Genomic DNA, 21432 nt, shown 5'->3' with positions numbered 1-21432 from the left:
TTTGGGTGAATGGGCTAATTTGTTTTATTGTTTAGTTATTTGTAAATTAGAGCCAGATGCAGGGTATTTAAAGAATGAAGTCAGTCAGTTCGGGGCTGCTGAGAGAAGGAACAGAAAGTGTGCTCTGGTTCCGAGCAGTCAGAGTGAGGTACTGTGATAAACTGTGTGATTTTGTGGTTTTGGGTTACCGATAAACAGCTTAGCTGTCCGGGGTGTTAGTTAGGGTAATCCTGACTGTATAGTTAGTGCTCCAAGGAGGAGCTAGGTGTTTGTTTATTTTGTTTATTTTTTTGTGTTCATTAAAAGTGCGCTTGAGCGCTACGAAAATCCATTTCTGTGTCCTGGGTCTGTTCTTAAAGGGACAACGAACTGTAAGAGTGGCAAGGATCTTTCACATATGGTGGCAGAAAGTGTGGGTGCCCCTAAAGACCCAGAAAATGGATTTTAAAGACTTGTTTGATTGGCTCCAGAAATGGGCAGAAGTAGTCCTGCGGTCTCCAGATCTTGAAAGAAGAGGAGAGAAAAGAAAAAGATTAAAGGATGAAAAGAGAGGAGGAGAGCCGCCGCTCCCAGAGCCCAGAGAGGAGGAGCCGCCGCTCCCAGAGCCCATAGAGGAGGAGCTGCCTGTTCCCTGCTCCGCTCATCCCGAGCACCCAGACGTCGCTGGGCTGCTGCCAGACGTAGCTGGTGCTCCCCCTGTTCACTGCTTCACTTCCCATGGGTGATCGGACATTGCTGCGCCGGTCCCCAGGTGAAGATCTCTGCCCACTGCTGCATCCTCCTGTTCCCTGGGCGTTGCTTCGGTCGGCCCTGTCATCCCGATGGGGTCCTGTGTCGCCGGTTCTTGGTCCCTTCCCGGATGTGCTGGAAGGTCCGACCCACCCTCGAGCCCGCCCGTGGAAGAGGGCGGAAATGGACATTTCTGGACTTGAGTGTAGGTGGTTGTGTTTTAGGGGAGGGGGTGGCCTTGGTATGGCCAATCAGTGTTGCACACTTTGGGGGGGGGGGTTGTGTAAGATAGCAGGGAGGCGGTTAAAAATCCTTCCCTGTAGAAAACATGTGAGAATGCACATTTGGGTGAATGGGCTAATTGTTTTATTGTTTAGTAATTCCCTGCACCTGGTGTTAATTGTAAATTGTAGAATTGATTGTAGAAAGAATGCATTCAGTCAGTTCGGGGCTGCTGAAAGAAGGAACAGAAAGTTTGCTCTGGTTCCGAGCAGTCAGTGTGAGGTACTGTGATAAACTGTGTGATTTTGGGATACTGGTAAACAGCTTAGCTGTCCGGGGTGTTAGTTAGGGGAATCCTGACTGCATAGTTAGTGCTCCAAGAAGGAGCTAGGTGTTTGTTTGTTTTGTTTATTTTTTTGTGTTCATTAAAAGTGCGCGTGAGCACTACGAAAATCCATTTCTGTGTCCTGGGTCTGTTCTTAAAGGGGCAACGAACCATAATTGTGGCAAGGATCTTTCACACAAGTTAATGTAAAGCTTGTGTGAATACGTGCATTTGATTACATTGTTGTTTAGTAATACTTGTCAATGTACAGTTAACTGCACAAGAAGGCAAACATTAATTACAAAATATAATACTTGATTGTGTGTTTGATTTGCCATTTAAAAATTGGACTTGAGTACTTGGAAATTGTAATGCACAAGTACAAGCAATATATTTCTTGGAAATCCCACCTTTACTACCAGACACTGCAAATGTTTTTAGTCTGAGGCTATTTAATATCAGTCACAGTGCCCTTTCCAATTCCTAAATCTTGTGCTATTTTATCCCTGGTAAAATATTTTTCCAGAAGTGAAAGTATTTCCAACTTTTTTTTCAATTATAAATAGGGCTGCAACGAAGGGTATATTTTGACCTTCGAATGTTCGGAACACATTACCGAAGGAAGGTTTGAACCTTTGATGGTAATTTAGTGGTGACGTCACCATAGCTACTGTAGTTTAAAAATACATTATGTAGAACAGTAGTCATGTTTTTGTAATTTAAATAAAAATTCACATTGTTTATTTACATGTAATTTATGCTGCTTGCACGTAAGCTTGCATTGCAGCAGCACCAACTGCAGCGGACTTAAGGACTTGTATACTTATACACACACACACACACACACACACAGCCACACTTCTATTATATGCAAACTTATGGAAACTATAACTTTTTTCACATTGGAAATTTACCTAGTGCCTCAGAGTGCATTTAAATCAACATTTTTTTTTAGGAAAGGGAGATCGTGCCTAACTATCTTGCTTGATTTTTTTGAGGATCAACATCGACACTGGATAATTGCAAAGCATATGAATGGTTATTTTATTTCCAGAAAGCTTTTGACAAAGATCATAATTGGAAAAGATTAATTCTCCTTTGGAAGCAGTTGGGATTCAAGGAAACACATGTACATGGATTAGGGAGTGGTTAACATGTAGAAAACAGAAAGTACTGATTAGAGGAAAAACCTCAGAATGGAGTGTGGTAACCAAAACTGTACCACAGGGATCAGTATTAGGTCCTCTGCTATTCCTAATCTACATTCATGCCACAGATTTTTCGATTGGATTTAGGTTTAAATTTTCTGACGACACCACTCAAGGAGTGGCAAACCTTTTTGTTCCTTAAGGTCACTCCAATGTAGCTTTGGCTGTGTTCTTTGGGCAGTTGTCATGCTGAAAGGTGAATTTAATAGAGAAAATTGTGGAGGGGGGTAGTAGCGCGGGGTTATTTGTGGTTGGTGGGTCATATGGGCATGTATCGCCTGCCCTGTCGAGTTGGAGTGGGCTTCAAAATCCGTGATGGGTCCCTCTACGGGCACGGATGATGAACGTAACCAGGTGGGAAAGGGGAGGGAAAGGGGGGTGTCTCCCGTGTTGGGTTGGTTGTGTGTGATAGGCGGTTGTAGTCTGGTACCTATTAAGCGTGTGGGGACGTTGTCGTATACTAGGTAGTGCCGCGGGAATTGGGGTGGAATCTAAAGTATGTTTGGCTGGTGTGTAGGTGGTAGGTTCGGGTCATGCGATACGTGGTGCAGGCTAGGTTTGGGTGCATGAATGTCCAGAGGGTGGGCCGTGTGTCGTGGTTGGATAACTCGAACCGGTCTTGGTCGATAGTGTATCTCGTGGTGTGTGCCGTCCAATTGTAGTTGTACTGATCGTGATTGGTTTTGTCGGTGTCACGATACGCATGCTCCTGGGTTGTGGTTGAGGCGTGGAGCGCTCACCTACCATCATATGTGGTCGTGCGGGCGGTGGGGGTACGACTATTGGTGTGGGTGGTGGGTGGCGTGCTAGGCATAATCCTAGGAACGATAAGGGATAGATGGTAATGTTACGACTGGAAGTGTGCGTGAAGACCATATCATTCGTTTTGACGCAGACAGTTTGGGGGTTGAACGTGAGGGGTCTGCTTGTTTTTCAGTTCCTCCGCACCGTTTGTACAACGTCGTCGGTTCCAGTTTCAGCTACTTGCAGAGGGCAATAAAAATTTTCCTCAAGGTACTTCTCTGTACTTTGCTCCATTCATTTGAAATTGGAGAAGGAATCTATGAAAAAGACCTAGGAGTCCCTGTTGACTCAGAAACATCTTCATCTAGGCAATGTGGGGAAGCTATAAAAAAGGCTAACAAGATACTCGGATACATTGTGAAAAGTGTTGAATTTAAATCAAGAGTAAGTAATGTTAAAACTGTACAATGCATCTTGTAAGACCTCATCTTGAATACTTGTGTGCAGATTCTGGTCACCTTTCTTAAAAAAGATATTGCTGCTCTAGAAAGAGTGCAAAGAAGAGCGACCAGAATTATTCCGTGCTTTAAAAGGCATGTCATATGCAGACAGGCTAAAAGAATTGAATCTGTTCAGTCTTGAACAAAGAAGACTACGTGGCGACCTAATTCAAGCATTCAAAATTCTAAAAGGTATTGACAGTGTGGACGCAAGGGACTTTGGAGGGACGGCCTGAAAAAAGAAACAAGGACCAGGGGTCACAAATGGAGTTTAGAAAAAGGGGCATTCAGAACAGAAAATAGGAGACACTTTTTTACACAGAGAATTGTGAGGGTCTGGAATCAACTCCCCAGTAATGTTGTTGAAGCTGACACCCTGGGATCCTTCAAGAAGCTGCTTGATGAGATTTTGGGATCAATAAGCTACTAACAACCAGAAACGAGCAAGATGGGCCGAATGGCCTCCTCTCGTTTGTAAACTTTCTTATGTTCTTATGTTCTTATGTGTGATTTTGAAGGCGATTGGTTACACTTGAGCTAATTTAGGATTGCTATTACAAAGGGGGGGTGGACACTTATCCAACCAAGCTTTTTCAGTTTTTATTTTTATTTAATTTTCTACAAATTTCTAGAATATTTTTTTCACTTGGAAGTTGTGGGGTAGGATGTGTAGATAAATGAAAAAAAAAAAACTATTTTAATGCATTTTAATTCCAGGCTATAAGGCAACAAAAGGTGAACATTTTGAAATGGGGTGTAGACTTTCTATAGGCACTGTGTGTGTGTGTGTGTGTGTGTGTGTGTGTGTGTGTCTAATATATATATATAGATATTATATAGATATATATATATATATATTATATGATATATATATATATAATATATATATATAATATAAAATTGTTAGCGCTATTGTAATAACTTCCAGCTTGTACTACATGTACCTCCTCCTTTACGCACTAATGGTCTGTCGGGCCTGTCAGGTTTGCAGCTGTCTGCTTCCTTGGGTGTGTGTCTGTCCGTCTAACACAGGCAGCCCCACTGTGTATTTTCTTTATCTTTAAAAGATGTCAGCTTCTGCTGATAAAGAAATGGCTTAGAAGTTTCAATGGATTTTTTGCCCACTGAAGAACTGAACCGGCACACGACCAGAGAACCAGGTAATTTTTCCTTTTTTTTTTTTTTCTGCCAATTTGTTGCGTCTTTTAAAGTATGGTGTTCAAAACAGACAGTGAAGTCCAGCCATGTTGTAATCAGGATTAATTTTTCACTGTCTGTTTAGTTATACTGCTAGGTTTAAGGGTTTACTGATTGCTTTTTAATTCTTGACAGAATTCATGGTAAGAACATAAGAAAGATATACAAACGAGAGGAGGCCATTCGGCCCATCTTGCTCATTTGGTTGTTAGCAGCTTATTGATCCCAGAAATCTCATCAAGCAGCTTCTTCCCAGGGTGTCAGCTTCAACAACATTACTGGGGAGTTGATTCCAGACCCTCACGATTCTCTGTGTAAAAAAGTGTCTCCTATTTTCTGTTCTGAATGCCCCTTTTTCTAAACTCCATTTGTGACCCCTGGTCCTTGTTTCTTTTTTCAGGTTGAAAAAGTCCCTTGGGTTGACATTGTCAATACCTTTTAGAATTTTGAATGCTTGAATTAGGTCGCTGCATAGTCTTCTTTGTTCAAGACTGAACAGATTCAATTCTTTTAGCCTGTCTGCATATGACATGCCTTTTAAACCTGGAATAATTCGCTCTTTCTAGAACAGCAATATCTTTTTTATAGCGAGGTGACCAGAACTGAACACAAAATTCAAGATGAGGTCTTACTAATGCATTGTACAGTTTTAACATTACTTCTCTTGATTTAAATTTAACACTTTTCACAATATATCCGAGCATCTTGTTAGCCTTTTTTTTTTATAGCTTCCCCACATTGTCTAGATGAAGACATTTCTGAGTCAACAAAAACTCCTAGGTCGTCCTCATAGATTCCTTCTTCAATTTCAGTATCTCCCATATGATATTTATAATGCACATTATTTCCTGCGTGCAGTACCTTACAATTTTCTCTATTAAATGTCATTTGCCATGTGTCTGCCCAGCTCTGAATCTTGTCTAGATCATTTTGAATGACCTTTGCTTCTGCAACAGTGTTTGCCGCCACTCCTATTTTTGTGTCGTCTGCGGTAGTTATGATGTTGGGTACCGATAGTTCCCTTTCAAGTACGAAATGTAACCATTACTGTATGAGCATTTACCTCCTAAAGACCCGAAACCTGAATAAGATATACCAAGGCTGCTCTCTGAGCCAGTGACACTGTCATGGCTTCACCCCCGAGGGAACAAAGACTGCTCTCACAGATCTTTGCGCCATTTTTCCTTTCTAGACCTGTCCGGAGAGCCTATTTCAGATAAGTACTTGATCTATCTACCATATATTTTGCATTTGTTGTGTTTTTACACAAATTATATGTGATTTATTAATATAATTGCTGTAGTAGTTTTCACTAATTATGTGCACTACAGCCTGTTGCTTGTTACATCCCACTGCGACCTTGTGCCCCGTGTGAATCCAGCGGCTTGAGTCACTCCTTCCCAGGGATTCAGCAACATAAGTCGGCTGACTTTGTGCTCTCCCCCAGGCTGCAATAGCTCTGGCTCGAGTTAATTATTTCTCGTTTTGGATTTGGCTAAAAATACATGACGTTTAATATTAATAATGTAATTGTTTAAATTCCTGTTTTGTTGAGAGTTTTTACCTCAGTTTCTTCAACCTAGCTACTTGTTGCTGGGGTTCCATATGGTAACATAAGAACATAAGAAAGTTTACAAACGAGAGGAGGCCATTCGGCCCATCTTGCTCGTTTGGTTGTTAGTAGCTTATTGATCCCAAAATCTCATCAAGCAGCTTCTTGAAGGATCCCAGGGTGTCAGCTTCAACAACATTACTGGGGAGTTGATTACAGACCCTCACAATTCTCTGTGTAAAAAAGTGTCTCCTATTTTCTGTTCTGAATGCCCCTTTTTCTAAACTCCATTTGTGAAGCCTGGTCCTTGTTTCTTTTTTCAGGCTGAAAAAGTCCCTTGGGTCGACACTGTCAATACCTTTTAGAATTTTGAATGCTTGAATTAGGTCGCCACGTAGTCGTCTTTGTTCAAGACTGAACAGATTCAATTCTTTAAGCCTGTCTGCATATGACATGCCTTTTAAGCCCGGAATAATTCTGGTCGCTCTTCTTTGCACTCTTTCTAGAGCAGCAATATCTTTTTTATAGAGAGGTGACTAGAACTGAACACAATATTCAAGATGAGGTCTTACTAGTGCATTGTACAGTTTTAACATTACTTCCCTTGATTTAAATTCAACACTTTTCACAATGTATCCAAGCATCTTGTTAGCCTTTTTTATAGCTTCCCCACATTGTCTAGATGAAGACATTTCTGAGTCAACAAAAACTCCTAGGTCTTTTTCATAGATTCCTTCTCCAATTTCAATATCTCCCATATGATATTTATAATGTACATTTTTATTTCCTGCGTGCAGTACCTTACACTTTTCTCTATTAAATGTCATTTGCCATGTGTCTGCCCAGTTCTGAATCTTGTCTAGATCATTTTGAATGACCTTTGCTGCTGCAACAGTGTTTGCCACTCCTCCTACTTTTGTGTCGTCTGCAAATTTAACAAGTTTGCTTACTATACCAGAATCTAAATCATTAATGTAGATTAGGAATAGCAGAGGACCTAATACTGATCCCTGTGGTACACCGCTGGTTACCACACTCCATTCTGAGGTTTTTCCTCTAATCAGTACTTTCTGTTTTCTACATGTTAACCACTCCCTAATCCATGTACATGTGTTTCCTTGAATCCCAACTGCGTTCAGTTTGAGAATTAATCTTTTGTGCGGGACTTTGTCAAAAGCTTTCTGGAAATCTAAATAAACCATGTCATATGCTTTGCAATTATCCATTATGGATGTTGCATCCTCAAAAAAATCAAGCAAGTTAGTTAGACACGATCTCCCTTTCCTAAAACCATGTTGACTGTCTCCCAGTACCCTGTTACCATATAGGTAATTTTCCATTTTGGATCTTATTATAGTTTCCATAAGTTTGCATATAATAGAAGTCAGGCTTACTGGTCTGTAGTTACCTGGTTCAGTTTTGTTTCCCTTTTTGTGGATCGGTATTACGTTTGCAATTTTCCAGTCTGTCGGTACCACCCCTGTGTCAAGAGACTGCTGCATGATCTTGGTTAGCGGTTTGTAAATTACTTCTTTCATTTCTTTGAGTACTACTGGGAGGATCTCATCCGGCCCAGGGGATTTGTTTATTTTAAGAGCTCCTAGTCCCTTTAACACTTCTGCCTCAGTTATGCTAAAGTTATTTAAAACTGGATAGGAACTGGATGACATGTGGGGCATGTTGTCAGTATCTTCCTTTGTAAAAACTTGTGAAAAGTAATCATTTAACATATTTGCTATTTTTTTTTCTTCATCTACGATTTTGCCATTTGTATCTCTTAAACATTTAATCTCCTCTTTGAATGTTCTCTTGCTGTTGTAATATTGGAAAAACATTTTGGAATTGGTTTTAGCTCCCTTAGCAATGTTTATTTCTATTTCTCTCTTGGCCTTTCTAACTTCCTTTTTGACTTGCGTTTGCAGTTCTGTGTACTCTTTCTGTGTACTTTCTTTTTGGTCCTTTTTTAATGCTCTGTAAAGTGCCTTTTTTTCGCTGAATATTTTTTTTAATTGATCTATTAAACCATTTTGGCAATTTAGTTTTACATTTAGATTTGTCTACTTTAGGGATATAATTGTTTTGTGCCTCTAGTACTACATTTTTGAAGAACAACCATCCTTCTTCTGTGGGTGTTTTCTCTATTTTACTCCAATCTACTTCTGTTAGTCTCTGTTTCATACCTTCATAGTTTGCTTTTCTAAAATTGTAAACCTTAGCTTTAGTCATTTCTTTTGGGGATTTAAAAAACACTTCAAATGAGACCATGTTGTGGTCTGAGTTTGCCAATGGTTCTCTGACCTCTGTTTTAGTTATTCTATCTTCGTTATTTGAAAAGACTAAATCAAGGCATGCCTCCCCTCTAGTGGGTGCCTTCACAAATTGTGTTAGGAAGCAGTCATTTGTCATTTCCACCATTTCTATTTCATCCTTCGCGCTACCCACCGGGTTTTCCCATTTTATTTGGGGGAAGTTGAAATCCCCCATTAGTATGGCTTCTCCTTTGCTACACACATTTCTAATGTCATTGTATAACAGATTATTGTGCTCACCGTCTGAATCTGGCGGTCTATAGCATGCTCCTATTATTATGCCTTTTGAATTTTTGTCTGTTATTCTGACCCATATTGATTCGGTTTTATTTTCTTTGTCCAGGTTTAACACCTGGGCTTCAAGACTGTTTCTTATGTATAGCGCTACCCCTCCTCCTCTTCTGTCCTGCCTGTCTTTCCTATACAGTGTATACCCACAAATATTAAATTCGTCCCCATCACTCTCAGACAACCACGTTTCTGTAACACCTATCACATCATAGTTACCTGTTAGTGCAGTAGCTTCAAGTTCTAGAATTTTGTTTCTGATACTTCTAGCATTTAGATAAATACATTTAATGGTTGTCTTACCTGAGTTGTTGTTCTTGTTTTGATGCGGTCTCCCTTCTGTTTTTTTTGTTGATTTCTCCCCCCTTCCTTTCTAGTTTAAATGCTTCCGAACCTGCTCGAGGATCTTTTCTCCGAGTAGACTAGTTCCCTTGTTATTTAAATGCAGTCCATCCCGTCTATACAGATAGTCCTCGTTGTAGAATGTGGTCCAATGATCAAGATAGGTGAAGCCTTCCCGTGTGCACCATGTCTTCAGCCATGCGTTTTGATTAATTATTTCCAGCTGTCCATATGGTCCTTTGCAAGGTGCGGGTAGTATACCAGAAAATACCACAGTTTTGGTTTTCTCTTTTAATTTCCTTCCTAGCTCTCTGAATTTGTTTTGCAGGGATTTTGGTCTGTCTCTTCCAATGTTGTTTGTACCAATGTGGACGACTACTACCGGGTCGTCTCCTGTTCGTTCTAGGAGCCTGTCCACGTTCTCAGTGATGTGCTTGACCGAGGCTCCCGGAAGGCAGCACACTGTTGTAGTAAGGGGGTCCAAACTGCGAATTGAACTTGCTGTGTTTCTCAATATGGAGTCCCCAACAATCATGACCTCCCTTCTTTTTGCTGTCTGGTCACCACTGTCAGTGGGATCCTGGATGTTGTTCCTTTCATTCTCTTGTTGTTGGTTCTGCTCATCAAAATTCTGAAGTGACTCAAATCTGTTGGTTGTTTTGATTTCTGGTGGTTGTGTTTGACGAAGTTTCTTTTTTTCCCTGCTTCTGCCTACCTGAACCCAGCTGTTCTGACCTTCTATCTCCCTGGTGGCTTTCAGTCTGTTAGGGGTGATGCAGACTTCCATGAATTGTGGGTGTGCCAGTTCCTCAAGATCCTGTTGCTGTCTCACTTCTTCCAGCTCCATTTCTAGCATACTTACTAGTTTATGCAAATCCTGGATCGCGCGGCACTTTACGCACACTTGGTTTAGCTCCGCTGGGTTTTCTCGGATTTCCCACATCAAGCAGGTGTCACAGATTACTGGCTTGAAGACCATGTTGAGGTTTTTTTTTTTTTTTAAGTTTAGTTTCTTCTGCAGCCGTCAACCTGCTTTCAAACTGCTTCGAAACTGCTCTGTACTTTTCCACGCCTGTACTTCTCCCAGTCGCTGTCGCTGGGAAGACTGCCTCGTTTAACTGCGTTGTTCTGCTGTGCTGTTGGCTCCTCCCCTCGCCCGTGTCTCAAAACTGCGCTGAATTTGAATCAGCTGCTCCGAGTTTCAGCTTGTTTTTTATCAGAAAAACACACACGGCTGTTTGACTTTGAGCTGCTGCTGTGTTTCCCCAATGTCCTCTGTTTTCTGATTAAAGCAATTCAAGATGCAATTTCTCCTTTCTGCTTCGAAACTGCTCTGTACTTTTCCACGCCTGTACTTCTCCCACTCGCTGTCGCTTCCACTTGTAACGCACAAGGCAGCCTCTCGGCTTAGCCTTATAGCATTCCAGTCATCCTGTAATATTGTGCTTGTGGTGGCTTTTGGTACGCTCACCCATATGTCAATGGTAACATTTCATACTTGAAAGGGAAGGTTAGGTAATTATCATAACCCTGGTTCCCTGAAATAGAAATGTAACCATTAACCTTCAAGAAAAAATTATGATGAGATCTGTGAGTGCAGTCTTTTTGTGTCCTAGGGTGCGGGCCATGACTGCATCACTGGCTCAGAGAGCAGCTTATTCAGGTTTTGGGTCTTTTATGAGGTAAATATCCATACAGTAGAGCTTAGTGTCTTCTGGAGGTGAGAGCGGAGCATGCATAGTTTATATTGAACAGCAAACTGGAATTGTGTTTTGCTATTGCTATGCTGTTTTGTTCTTTCTTTTAGACAGAAACAAATGTTTTTGTGTTTTTTTTTGTGTGAAATTTATCAAAACTTTAATGAATTTAAAAGAGAGAGAGATTTGTGTACCATAACACTAAAACTTTGTACTTCGAGACCACCACATTTTCAGTTTTTTTTTGTTCAGACTCCTGAACTGTCAATAGGAACGTTTTGGAGAGCCCTGTGGAAGATGGTGAAACTTTGCCAAAAAATTGCTTGCTGAATCTAGTTCATTTACACATTTCTGTAGTGTTTGGCATGTAGGCCTACAGCTTGTTGTGGTTGTGTTTGTAAATGCCCTTGCTGGAGGATATTTGAGTAGTTTAGAGTCCTGCCACATTAATGATGCTGCTCTCTTTATACTCTGAAACCTTCAGTCCTAGGCAGTGTCGGCAGCTTGCAAAGCCTCATGCTTGAGGGTATGGACGCCTAGATAGACGGGCAATAATCCAGCATTAGTTTGCCTACAGGGGATGTGGGACCTGCTTAGAAAACACAAATAGAGCATTGCTCCAGCTATCCTGGATGAGACTTTTTAGGTTCACAGAGGACCATTTTTTAATTTATTTATTTAAAATCTTAGTTAGCTTTAATAATGTTATTTACAAAAACAGTGATGTTAGTTATACACACACCCTGTCGAATTGTATGGAAGGTGAATTGTATGGAAGGAACATCATTTTGTTTCAAAAGACATGGAATTGGTTAGTATAAACCCTATTGGATATATAAGAAAAGATTGGTTTTGATTGAAGAAGGCTTTCATGGTAAAAATATGGAATTTCCATAATTATCATTGGGGTTCACAAACTTTCTCGGCACTGTATGTGTGTGTTTGCACTCTAACTTGCGAAAGTTATATCATAAATATCAACCTCGGTCGAGACTCCAGCTCTTGAGGTACATTTTGAGACTATTCTTACAAAGCATTAACATAAGCATATTTGTGTCTGACTTGCAGTTGATTCTCTGATTTCCCTCTGTAAAAAGACATGTCACATTAGTGCAGAGCTCGCTCGGGCACCAGCGAATCTACTGGTACAGGGTAGGCAAAGCAGGCGTCTGGCGATTCTGCCTCTATAGAGAGTGCTGCTCATGAACTTAACAGTTTTTAACTCATTGTATAATTTGAATACTAAAATCAGTGAAGCACAATCTTCCTGCATTATTTAGAAGTGTAAATACTCCAGTAAACATAAATAAAAATCACAATACTCTTTGACGGTTTTAGTTTTATTTCCTTTTTAGATTTCAGAAATCATCTCAAGCGTTTTGAAACTGGTAAAAATGTAATCAGAACAGTAGTCAAGTACACATTTAAGTGTAGAGTAATTGAATTAAGACATACCATGTCCATTATTTTTTTTGTTTGTGAGTTTATTCATCATGTGACTTCACTCCATGTCTCTGCAGAAACTCAACAGGACGGCTGCACCATGAAGGAAAAAAAGCAATGTTTTAGTAAGACAGTTAAAATACATCTGATTATCTATATGAGGATGGTGCGATAGTAGTCTAAAAGTTTTGATATAATTCACGTTATCACATATGAGTCAATACCATTAATTGCCATACTGCCAGTCATAAACACGTAGAGAATAAGAAAGCAAATAAAACGATAACAATGTTGATTTAGTCTTTTCAAATAACGAAGATAGAATAACTAAAACAGAGGTCAGAGAACCACTGGCAAACTCAGACCACAACATGGTCTATTTGAAGTGTTTTTTAAAACCCCAAAATTAATGACTAAAGCTAAGGTTTACAATTTTAGAAAAGCAAAGTATGAAGGTATGAAACAGAGACTAACAGAAGTAGATTGGAGTAAAATCGAGAAAACACTCACAGAAGAAGGATGGTTGTTCTACAAAATCTAATACTAGAGGCGCAAAACAATTACATCCCTAAAGTAGACAAATCTAAATGTAAAACTAAATTGCCAAAATGGTTTAATAGATCAATTAAAAAAAATATTCAGCGAAAAAAGGCACTTTATAAAGCATTAAAAAAGGACCAAAAAGAAAGTATGCAGAAAGATTACACGGAACTGCAAACGCAAGTCAAAAAGGAAGTTAGAAAGGCCAAGAGAGAAATAGAAATGAACATTGCTAAGGCATTCCTATCCAGTTTTAAATAACTTTAGCATAACTGAGGCAGAAGTGTTAAAGGGACTAGGAGCTCTTAAAATAAACAAATCCCCTGGGCCGGATGAGAGCCTCCCAGTAGTACTCAAAGAAATGAAAAAAGTAATTTACAAACCGCTAACCAAGATCATGCAGCAGTCTCTTGACACAGGGGTGGTACCGACAGACTGGAAAATTGCAAACGTAATACCGATCCACAAAAAGGGAAACAAAACTGAACCAGGTAACTACAGACCAGTAAGCCTGACTTCTATTATATGCAAACTTATGGAAACTATAATAAGATCCAAAATGGAAAATTATCTATATGGTAACAGGGTCCTGGGAGACAGTCAACATGGTTTTAGGAAAGGGAGATCGCGTCTAACTAACATGCTTGATTATTTTGAGGATGCAACATCGATAATGGATAATTGCAAAGCATATGATATGGTTTATTTAGATTTCCAGAAAGCTTTTGACAAAGTCCTGCACAAAAGATTAATTCTCAAACTGAACGCAGTTGGGATTCAAGGAAACACATGTACATGGATTAGGGAGTGGTTAACATGTAGAAAACACAAAGTACTGATTAGAGGAAAAACCTCAGAATGGAGTGTGGTACAGCAACAAGTGTCTGATTGGGGGGAAAAAAAAAAAATTATATTAATGTTGAAATGCCGTACTTAATTAATACATTATAAAAAGTGGGAACAAATGGAGTTGGCCATTTTTTAAAAACGGAATTTGGTGTTCCCAAGAATGGTACAGTCAGTAGCCCTAAAGATGGTTACAATTGAAGGCAGTGCAGATGCCAGTGTTAGCAGAGCCACAATAAATATCTTGTTTAAGTTTAAGTTTAAATTTAAAGTACATTGTAAAATTGTTGAGATACTTGTGCTGGAATATTGTTTAAAAATTGTATAATGCAACAAAAATATATTAAAAGGGTTAAGTGAGCCGAAGGTTTTTCACTGATAATTGACCCTTTCTCAGTCAAAACAGCAAGATTCTCAGTATCTAAATGCTTAGAGGGAACTCTAAGCCACAGATCAACACAAAAAAGTTCATAATGTCAAAGTGAAAAATAAAATCTTAAATTGTTCTAAATGGACACTGCAATTTTTGCCCATTCTTATTTGCAAAATTGCTCAAGCTCCATCAAGTTGGATGGGGACCTTTGGTGAACAGCAATTTTCAGCTCTTTCCACATATTCTCAATTGGATTGAGGTCCAGGCTTTGACTGGGCCACTCCGGTCATTGACCTTTTTGTTTTTAAGCCACTCCAGTGTGGCTTTGGCTGTATGGTTGGGGTCATTGTCCTGCTGGAAGATGAATCTTCTCCTAAGTCCCAGGTCTCTTGCAGACTTCAGCAGGTTTTCCTCCAGGATTTCTCTGTACTTTGCTGCATCCATTTTGCCCTCTATCTTCACAAGCTTTCCAGGCTTTGACACAGAGAAGCATCCCCATAGCATGATGCTGCCACCACCATGCTTCACGGTAGGGATGGTTTTCTCAGGATGATGGGTGGTGTTATGCTTAAGACAAACATAGCGCTTAGCATTGATGCCAAAAAGCTCTATTTTGGTCTCATCAGACCATAGAATCTTCTTTCACTTGGTCTCAGAGTCATGCCTTCTGGCAAACTCTAGTCGAGATTTGATGTGAGTTTTTTTCAACAATGGCTTTCTTTTGGCCCTCTCCCATAAAGGCCAGTTTTGTGAAGCACCCAGGCTATTGTTGCCATATGCACAGTGTCTCCCAGCTCAGCCGTGGAACACTGTAACTCCTTTAGAGTTGCCATAAGCCTCTTGGTGGCCTCCCTGACTAGTGCCCTTCTCACCCGAACGGCCTGTTCTAGACAGATTCACAGTTGTGCCATATTCTCTCCATTTCTTAATAATGGACTTTACTGAGCTCCGGGGGATATTCAATGCCTTGGAAATGTTCTTATATCCTACCCCTGATTAGTGCCTTTGAAGAACCTTATTCTGGATTTGCTTTGAATGTTGCTTCGTCTTCATGTTGTAGTTTTTGTTAGGAAATGTACTAACCAACTGTGGGACCTCCCAGAGACAGGTGTATTTAACCTGAAATCATGTGAAACACCTTAATTCCACACAGGTGGACTCCATTCAACTAATTATGTGACTTCTAAAGACAATTGGTTGCACCAGAGTTTATTTAGGTGTGTCATAGCAAAGGGGGTGAATACTTATGCAAGCAATTATTTTCTGTTTTATATTTGTAATTAAGAACAACTTGTAGATTTTATTTTTCACTTTGACATTATGGACTCTTTTGTGCTGATCAGTGGCCAAAACTCCTAATTAAATCCGTTTGGATTCCATGCTGTAAGTCCAAAAGTCCAAGGGGAGGTCAATACTTTTGATAGCCACTGTACTTTTTTGAGTGTGTGTGTGTGTGTATATATATATACGCACACACATATACAGTGCCTATAGAAAGTGTACACCACCTTTCAAAATTTTCACCTTTGTTGCCTTATAGCCTGGAATTAAAATAGTTGTTTTTTTAATTTATCTTCACATCCTACCCCACAACTAACTAAAATAAAAACTGAAATAGCTTGGTTGGATAAGTGTCCACCCCATTGTAATAGCAATCCTGAATTAGCACAGTTGTAACCAATCGCCTTCAAAATCACACACCATGATTTCCATTACATGAGAGTAGATGTTGAACTTCATGCTGATTTGAACTATTTCGCCAAGATAGGCACCAACTAAGATGTAGCTTTGCAGTAAACTAGTGTGATCCACCTGCATCTTCATCTATTTGCGTTGTTTTCCATCTGATGATGTAGATATCCTTCTGTCTGGTGTTGATTGCTGAAGTGTAATGCTGGCTCCAGGGATCAGCTCATTTTGCCTCCCCAGCGCATCAGCACACACAACGGCTGTGATGCTGGCGCAGCGCATCAACCCAGTGCGGTCTCCCCAGCGCATCAGCATGACAACCGTCTGGCTTGAGCTAAGTAGGGTACATCCTTGTGGTCTGCAAGTGGGCACCTTCCATCCTCTTTCAGCATGACTAGCCCACGACACCTCAAAAGGGCTCAACGGTGATTCTGGCATCCCAGCATCACCCCCTTCCATCCCCCACTCAGCTCAGCCTAGCTTACTTACCTGAACATCAGCGTTGTTTTCTTTCCATTGTGCTTGAGATCCCCATCCAGAATCTTTCCGTCTCAACCACAGCCAGTTGCTGCTCCTTTCTGCTGCTTCAGATAAATTCTTCATTGTGTGATGCAACTCTTGGCCACTGAACCCGACATCTGAGAAACCGGGTTGTAGTGTGCCACAAATCCTCGGCAACCCACCTCCACTGGGTAAACTCGGACTCTCCATCCTCGCTGTTCCGCTTCAGCAGCTAGTTGAGCATACCGAAGTTTCTTCCTCTCATACACCTCAGCCACAGCATCTTCCCATGGCACTGTTAACTCTACCAGATGAACAAGGCATGCTGATCCAGACTACAAGACAATGTCTGGTCGAAAGTTAGTGGTGGCAATCTCAGGTGGAAAAATAAGCCGTTGACTAACATCTGCCAGCATCTTCCAGTCTCTAGCTGCTTCCATTTGTCCTGAGCGAGGCTTGATTTTAACACCTTTCCTTGGTGGTTCCTATAGGTTCCCTCTGCTGGGTAGTGCATTTCAAAGCAAAGACCAAGGCGCTTTCCAAAGAACTCCGGGACAAAGTTGTTGAAAGGCACAGATCGGGATGGGTATAAAAAAATATCAAAGGCTTTGAATATCCTTTGGAGCACGGTCAAGACGATTATTAAAAAGTGGAAGGTGTGTGACACCACAAAGACCCTGCCTAGATCAGGCCGTCCCTCCAAACTGGATGACTGAGCAAGAAGGAGAGTAATCAGAGAGGCTACCAAGAGACTGATGGCAGAGCTACTGGCTTTTATGGCCAAGACTGGTCAAAGTGTAGATGTGACAACAATATCCCAAGTACTCCACAAGTCTGGCCGGTATGGTAGGGTGGCAAGAAGGAAGCCATTACTCAAGAAAACCCACCTTGAATCTCGGATGAAGTATGCAAAAAAAAAAAAATCACTTAGGAGATTCTGTAGCCATGTGGCAAAAAAGTTTTGTGGTCTGACGAAACTAAAATGGAACTTTTTGGCCTAAATGCAAAGCGTTATGTTTGGCGCAAACCAAACACAGTGCATCACCCAAAGAACACCATCTCTACTGTGAAGCGTGGTGGTGGCAGCATCATGTTATGGAGATGTTTTTTATCGGCAGGGACTGGCGCCCTCTGCAAGAAAGCTGAAACTGGGACGGAAGTTCACCTTTCAGCATGACAACGACCCAAAGCACACAGCCAAAGCTACACTGGAGTGGCTAGGAAAAAAAAAAAAAGGTAAATGTCCTTGTGGCCCAGTCAGAGCCCTGACCTAAATCCAATCAAAAATTTGTGCCATGACTTGGAGATTGCTGTCCATCAACACTCCCCAAGGAACTTGACAAACCTTGAACAGTTTTGTAAAGAAGAATGGTCAAATATTGCCAAACCTAGTTTGTTAGAAACCTATCCCAACAGACTCATAGCTCTAATTGTTGCCAAAGGTGCTTCCACCAAGTATTAACTCAGGGGGGTGGAGGCTTCTCCAATTCTGATCTTTCTTTCTATATTTTAATATATATATATATATATATATATAGATATATAATATATATATAAAATATATAATAAATAATTTTCGCAATTTGAAAAAAAGGTGGATTTTGATAAACATCTGTAGATATTATATATAATGTATGTATATATATCTATATATATATATATATATATATATATATATATATATATATATATAGAATCTGCTTTAAACAAGTTCCAGTTTATTTAAAGGTTGTTGCCACCGACTATAACATTCCAAGAAAGAAAAACTGTTAAAGTTCCCTAAGCAAAGAGAACTCTTCAGAACGTTTTCAGACAGCTTAAAATACAGTAATCAGTCGTATGTTTAATTGCTTTGGGACCAGAGTAAGGGTGGATAAATTAATCCTGTTTTAAATGCCATAATACACAGCTGTAATAATTACTATGTTCACACAATTACTGTTTTGAGATTCAGCTTTTATTAGTGAACTCCCCTAAATCCCTTGTTTAGAAAGATACAAGGCATTAATTTTTGTGACAGGGTAGTTGTCTGCGGTGTGGGTGCGTGCATTCGCTGCTGAATGACAGGCAGTCAATCGAGGCAGAGGTTGAAGTCTAAGTCCCGCAGGCGAACAGGATTTATTTACGTATCGACACACTGAACAGCTCACGTGACTCTACCAGCAATGATTGCGCACGGAGCACGAACAACACAGTGTATGGAAACTTTAGTAGGATCTACAATCTCTGAACTAATCTTCTCTGTTCAATAATAAACTAACGTTGCTGATGTAATTGATCATGGCGGGTATGAGATGGCAGGATACGCAGTGGTACTCCCAATTACAGTCTCTTAATTCTCATATATAACAAAATACTGCACACACATGAATACTTTCCTTGAAGCAGACTTTTTATAACTGGACCAGATGTTTTACATAGAGGGGTATCTTAGAAGTGCACTACAAATGTGAGCAAGGAATGAAAAAATGAAGCACTGTTGTGGAAGCTGATTTACATAGGTACTTCAAGACATGGCTTGATAAGGTTCTTGCTTGGATCAATCAACAACCAAATGAGCAAGATGGGCAAATGGACCTCCTGTTGTTTGTAACATTTCTGAAGTCATATACAACATAACACCTCCATGAATCTATACTGTGTTATCTTTTGAAAGTTTAACAAGTAAACAAGAGTATACATGCTAAACTAGACTAGCCTGGTTGATTCCTGTACAGTGTAAAGCATTAGGGAATACACACTTTGCATTCCTTCATTTTAAACACCTATTCATTTTACAGTGTTATAGTATTAAATATTTTGAAAATCAGCTTTATTAGTTCAGCGGATAAAAAAAAAAAAAAAAAAAAAAAAAAAAATTTCTGGCAAGAACAGCTTCTTTCTTTTTTTTAAATTTTGGTAGTTAGACTGTCCAATTATTTTTATGCTCAGTTCACCGCCACAACCCGTGCGCTGACTCGAGAGGGGCGATGATAACCATATGCTGTCCTCCGAAGCGTGTGCTGCCAGCTGCCAGCCACCCGCTTCTTTACACACTGCAGGCTCACCATGCAGCCACCACAGAGCTCCGGGCACTTTACAGACAGATGGGTCACTGGTGCGTGGTGAGCCGAGGACACCATGGCAGACCTAAGCCCCCCCTTCTCTGGGAGCTCCGGTCCACGGTCGGCAATAGAATAGCCTGGACTCGAACAATGGCAATGTCTATGCTATATGGAAAATCCTGCACTCCACACAGAGCGCCTTTACTGGATGTGCAACTAGGGAGCCCCAAAGAACTGCTTCTGATAGTACTAAAATGACGCAAAGTATATTTTTTCAGCTTATACCAAATGCACTGTAATGACAAAATAAACAAGCATCAATGAACTCCCTTTTGTTCAGCTTCTTGCGCATTCCTGTTTTATTTGTTATCATTGCTTTTACTTTTTTTTTTTTATAAGTAATATACACTGGGGATTCCCTTAAACTAAAAGAACTAAAGAAACTACAGTAAAATAAAAAAGTAAACTTCCACAGAGAGAGTGGTGGTGGCGATCTGAAAGATGTTTAAATAAATTGGTGGTGTTTCCTCCCTTGTTTTTCACTTCTTTAAAACACTTTCGACATTTTGGCTGGCCACCTTCAACCAGATTGCCGTTGTCAACTGACTGAAATCCAAAATAGTTCCACATCAAGCTTCTCTCTGGCATTCGCCATGACTGCTGCAGTAATTTAATTGAAACAGGGTAGTTGGTCACTTCTACTAAGTGGAAATGAGTAAGCTTAGTTTTTAAAGCACACAATTACAGAGATTTGTTTTAAAAGCTAAAACCAAAAAACAAAACTAAATAAACCAATAACCAATTTGCGATCTTGGATATTTTTTATCCCCCCCCCCCCCCCCGAATATTAGGTATCATAGGGTTTTGGTATCATGATATACCGTAGCTATCGATATACCGCGGAACACAAGTTTACAGCTAAGAAAAAAAAAACAGGAACACACTAAATCCGATGTGTTTGACTTATAGTTATATTAGAATATTTATTTTGTCTTGTTTTAAATATGTTTTTACAACATTTTATAAATATCAATAAACTAGGGGATACAAGCAGATAATGTTTCATGAACTAAATGTATCAGGTTATTTTTTTGTTCCTTATTACTGATAATGTAATTATTTTATTTATAAATATTTACTTTGAGAAAATAATTTCAGTGTCCACTATTGCTCATAGACCCCGTGAATAAACATTTATTATGTTAATTTGCCCAAACATCAGTATTTTTTCAACTTTCAGGAAGTATTCATAAAATAACATGTATCTCTAAACAGAATACATAATAATAAAAATAAATACTTAATGTTTGTTTCGGATCCCCAGGAGGGTGGGATAGATGATGTACAGCTAAATAACCAAACCTGTGAACAGTCTGCAGCCCTACCTGTGCTGATGGCTTTTCGTGATGTTTTAGCAGTAATTGAGATAGAAACTGAAATGGTACCATACTCCTTTGTAAAAGACCCACCTTTGATTCCCTGTCTTGACAGAGGAGCTGTTGGTGGAAAGGACATGGTGGATCACTCCGTTCACAGGGGAGGAGAGGTGATGTCCCTGGGACTACACGACAGGTACTGTGCAATGTATGTGCCTTGTGTTCATTCTACTATCTCTTACACTGGAAATGTGTTGTGTAAATCTTCACAAATGCTAATTAGAGGGCGTTACTGTCTAGTAGTGGTGCAACAATGAATTGATGTATCGATTATTGATCATCTTAAATTTTCCGAGCTTCGATTACATATTGGTGAATCGATGCATCAGATTGGAACCATTTGACGTCTCCTGATGCCGGTTTGCATTAACCTTGAGTGTGTGAGTGCTCTTCTTTTAGTGCTAGTACAGTAGATTAACAACGTCATCGCGTTGCTAGGATATACAC

At 40.0% G+C, this 21432-nt stretch overlaps 2 protein-coding genes across 10 annotated transcripts in view; one reads left to right on the top strand and one right to left on the bottom strand.

The window, feature by feature from the left end:
- Positions 1 to 21432, bottom strand: part of LOC121295490 (plastin-3) — a 513951-nt gene that overhangs the window by 226370 nt on the left and 266149 nt on the right. The window lies entirely within an intron of this gene.
- klhl13 (kelch-like family member 13) overlaps positions 1 to 21432 on the top strand; it is a 172726-nt gene that overhangs the window by 63014 nt on the left and 88280 nt on the right. For 5 of the 9 annotated variants that reach the window (XM_041220159.1, XM_041220166.1, XM_041220163.1 and 2 more), the window contains one exon: positions 21041 to 21133. The exons of 2 other annotated variants lie outside the window; for them this stretch is intronic. In XM_041220159.1, coding sequence (XP_041076093.1) covers positions 21041 to 21133 — 93 coding nt within the window. Of the gene's footprint in view, positions 1 to 4795; positions 4889 to 21040; positions 21134 to 21432 lie in introns of all 9 variants that reach the window. 2 more of the 9 variants (XM_041220165.1, XM_041220160.1) reach the window with 2 other exon arrangements.

The sequence above is a fragment of the Polyodon spathula genome, chromosome 20, assembly GCF_017654505.1.
Source record: "Polyodon spathula isolate WHYD16114869_AA chromosome 20, ASM1765450v1, whole genome shotgun sequence".
NCBI lineage: Eukaryota > Metazoa > Chordata > Actinopteri > Acipenseriformes > Polyodontidae > Polyodon > Polyodon spathula.
This window is presented reverse-complemented; position numbering and strand designations above follow the sequence as displayed.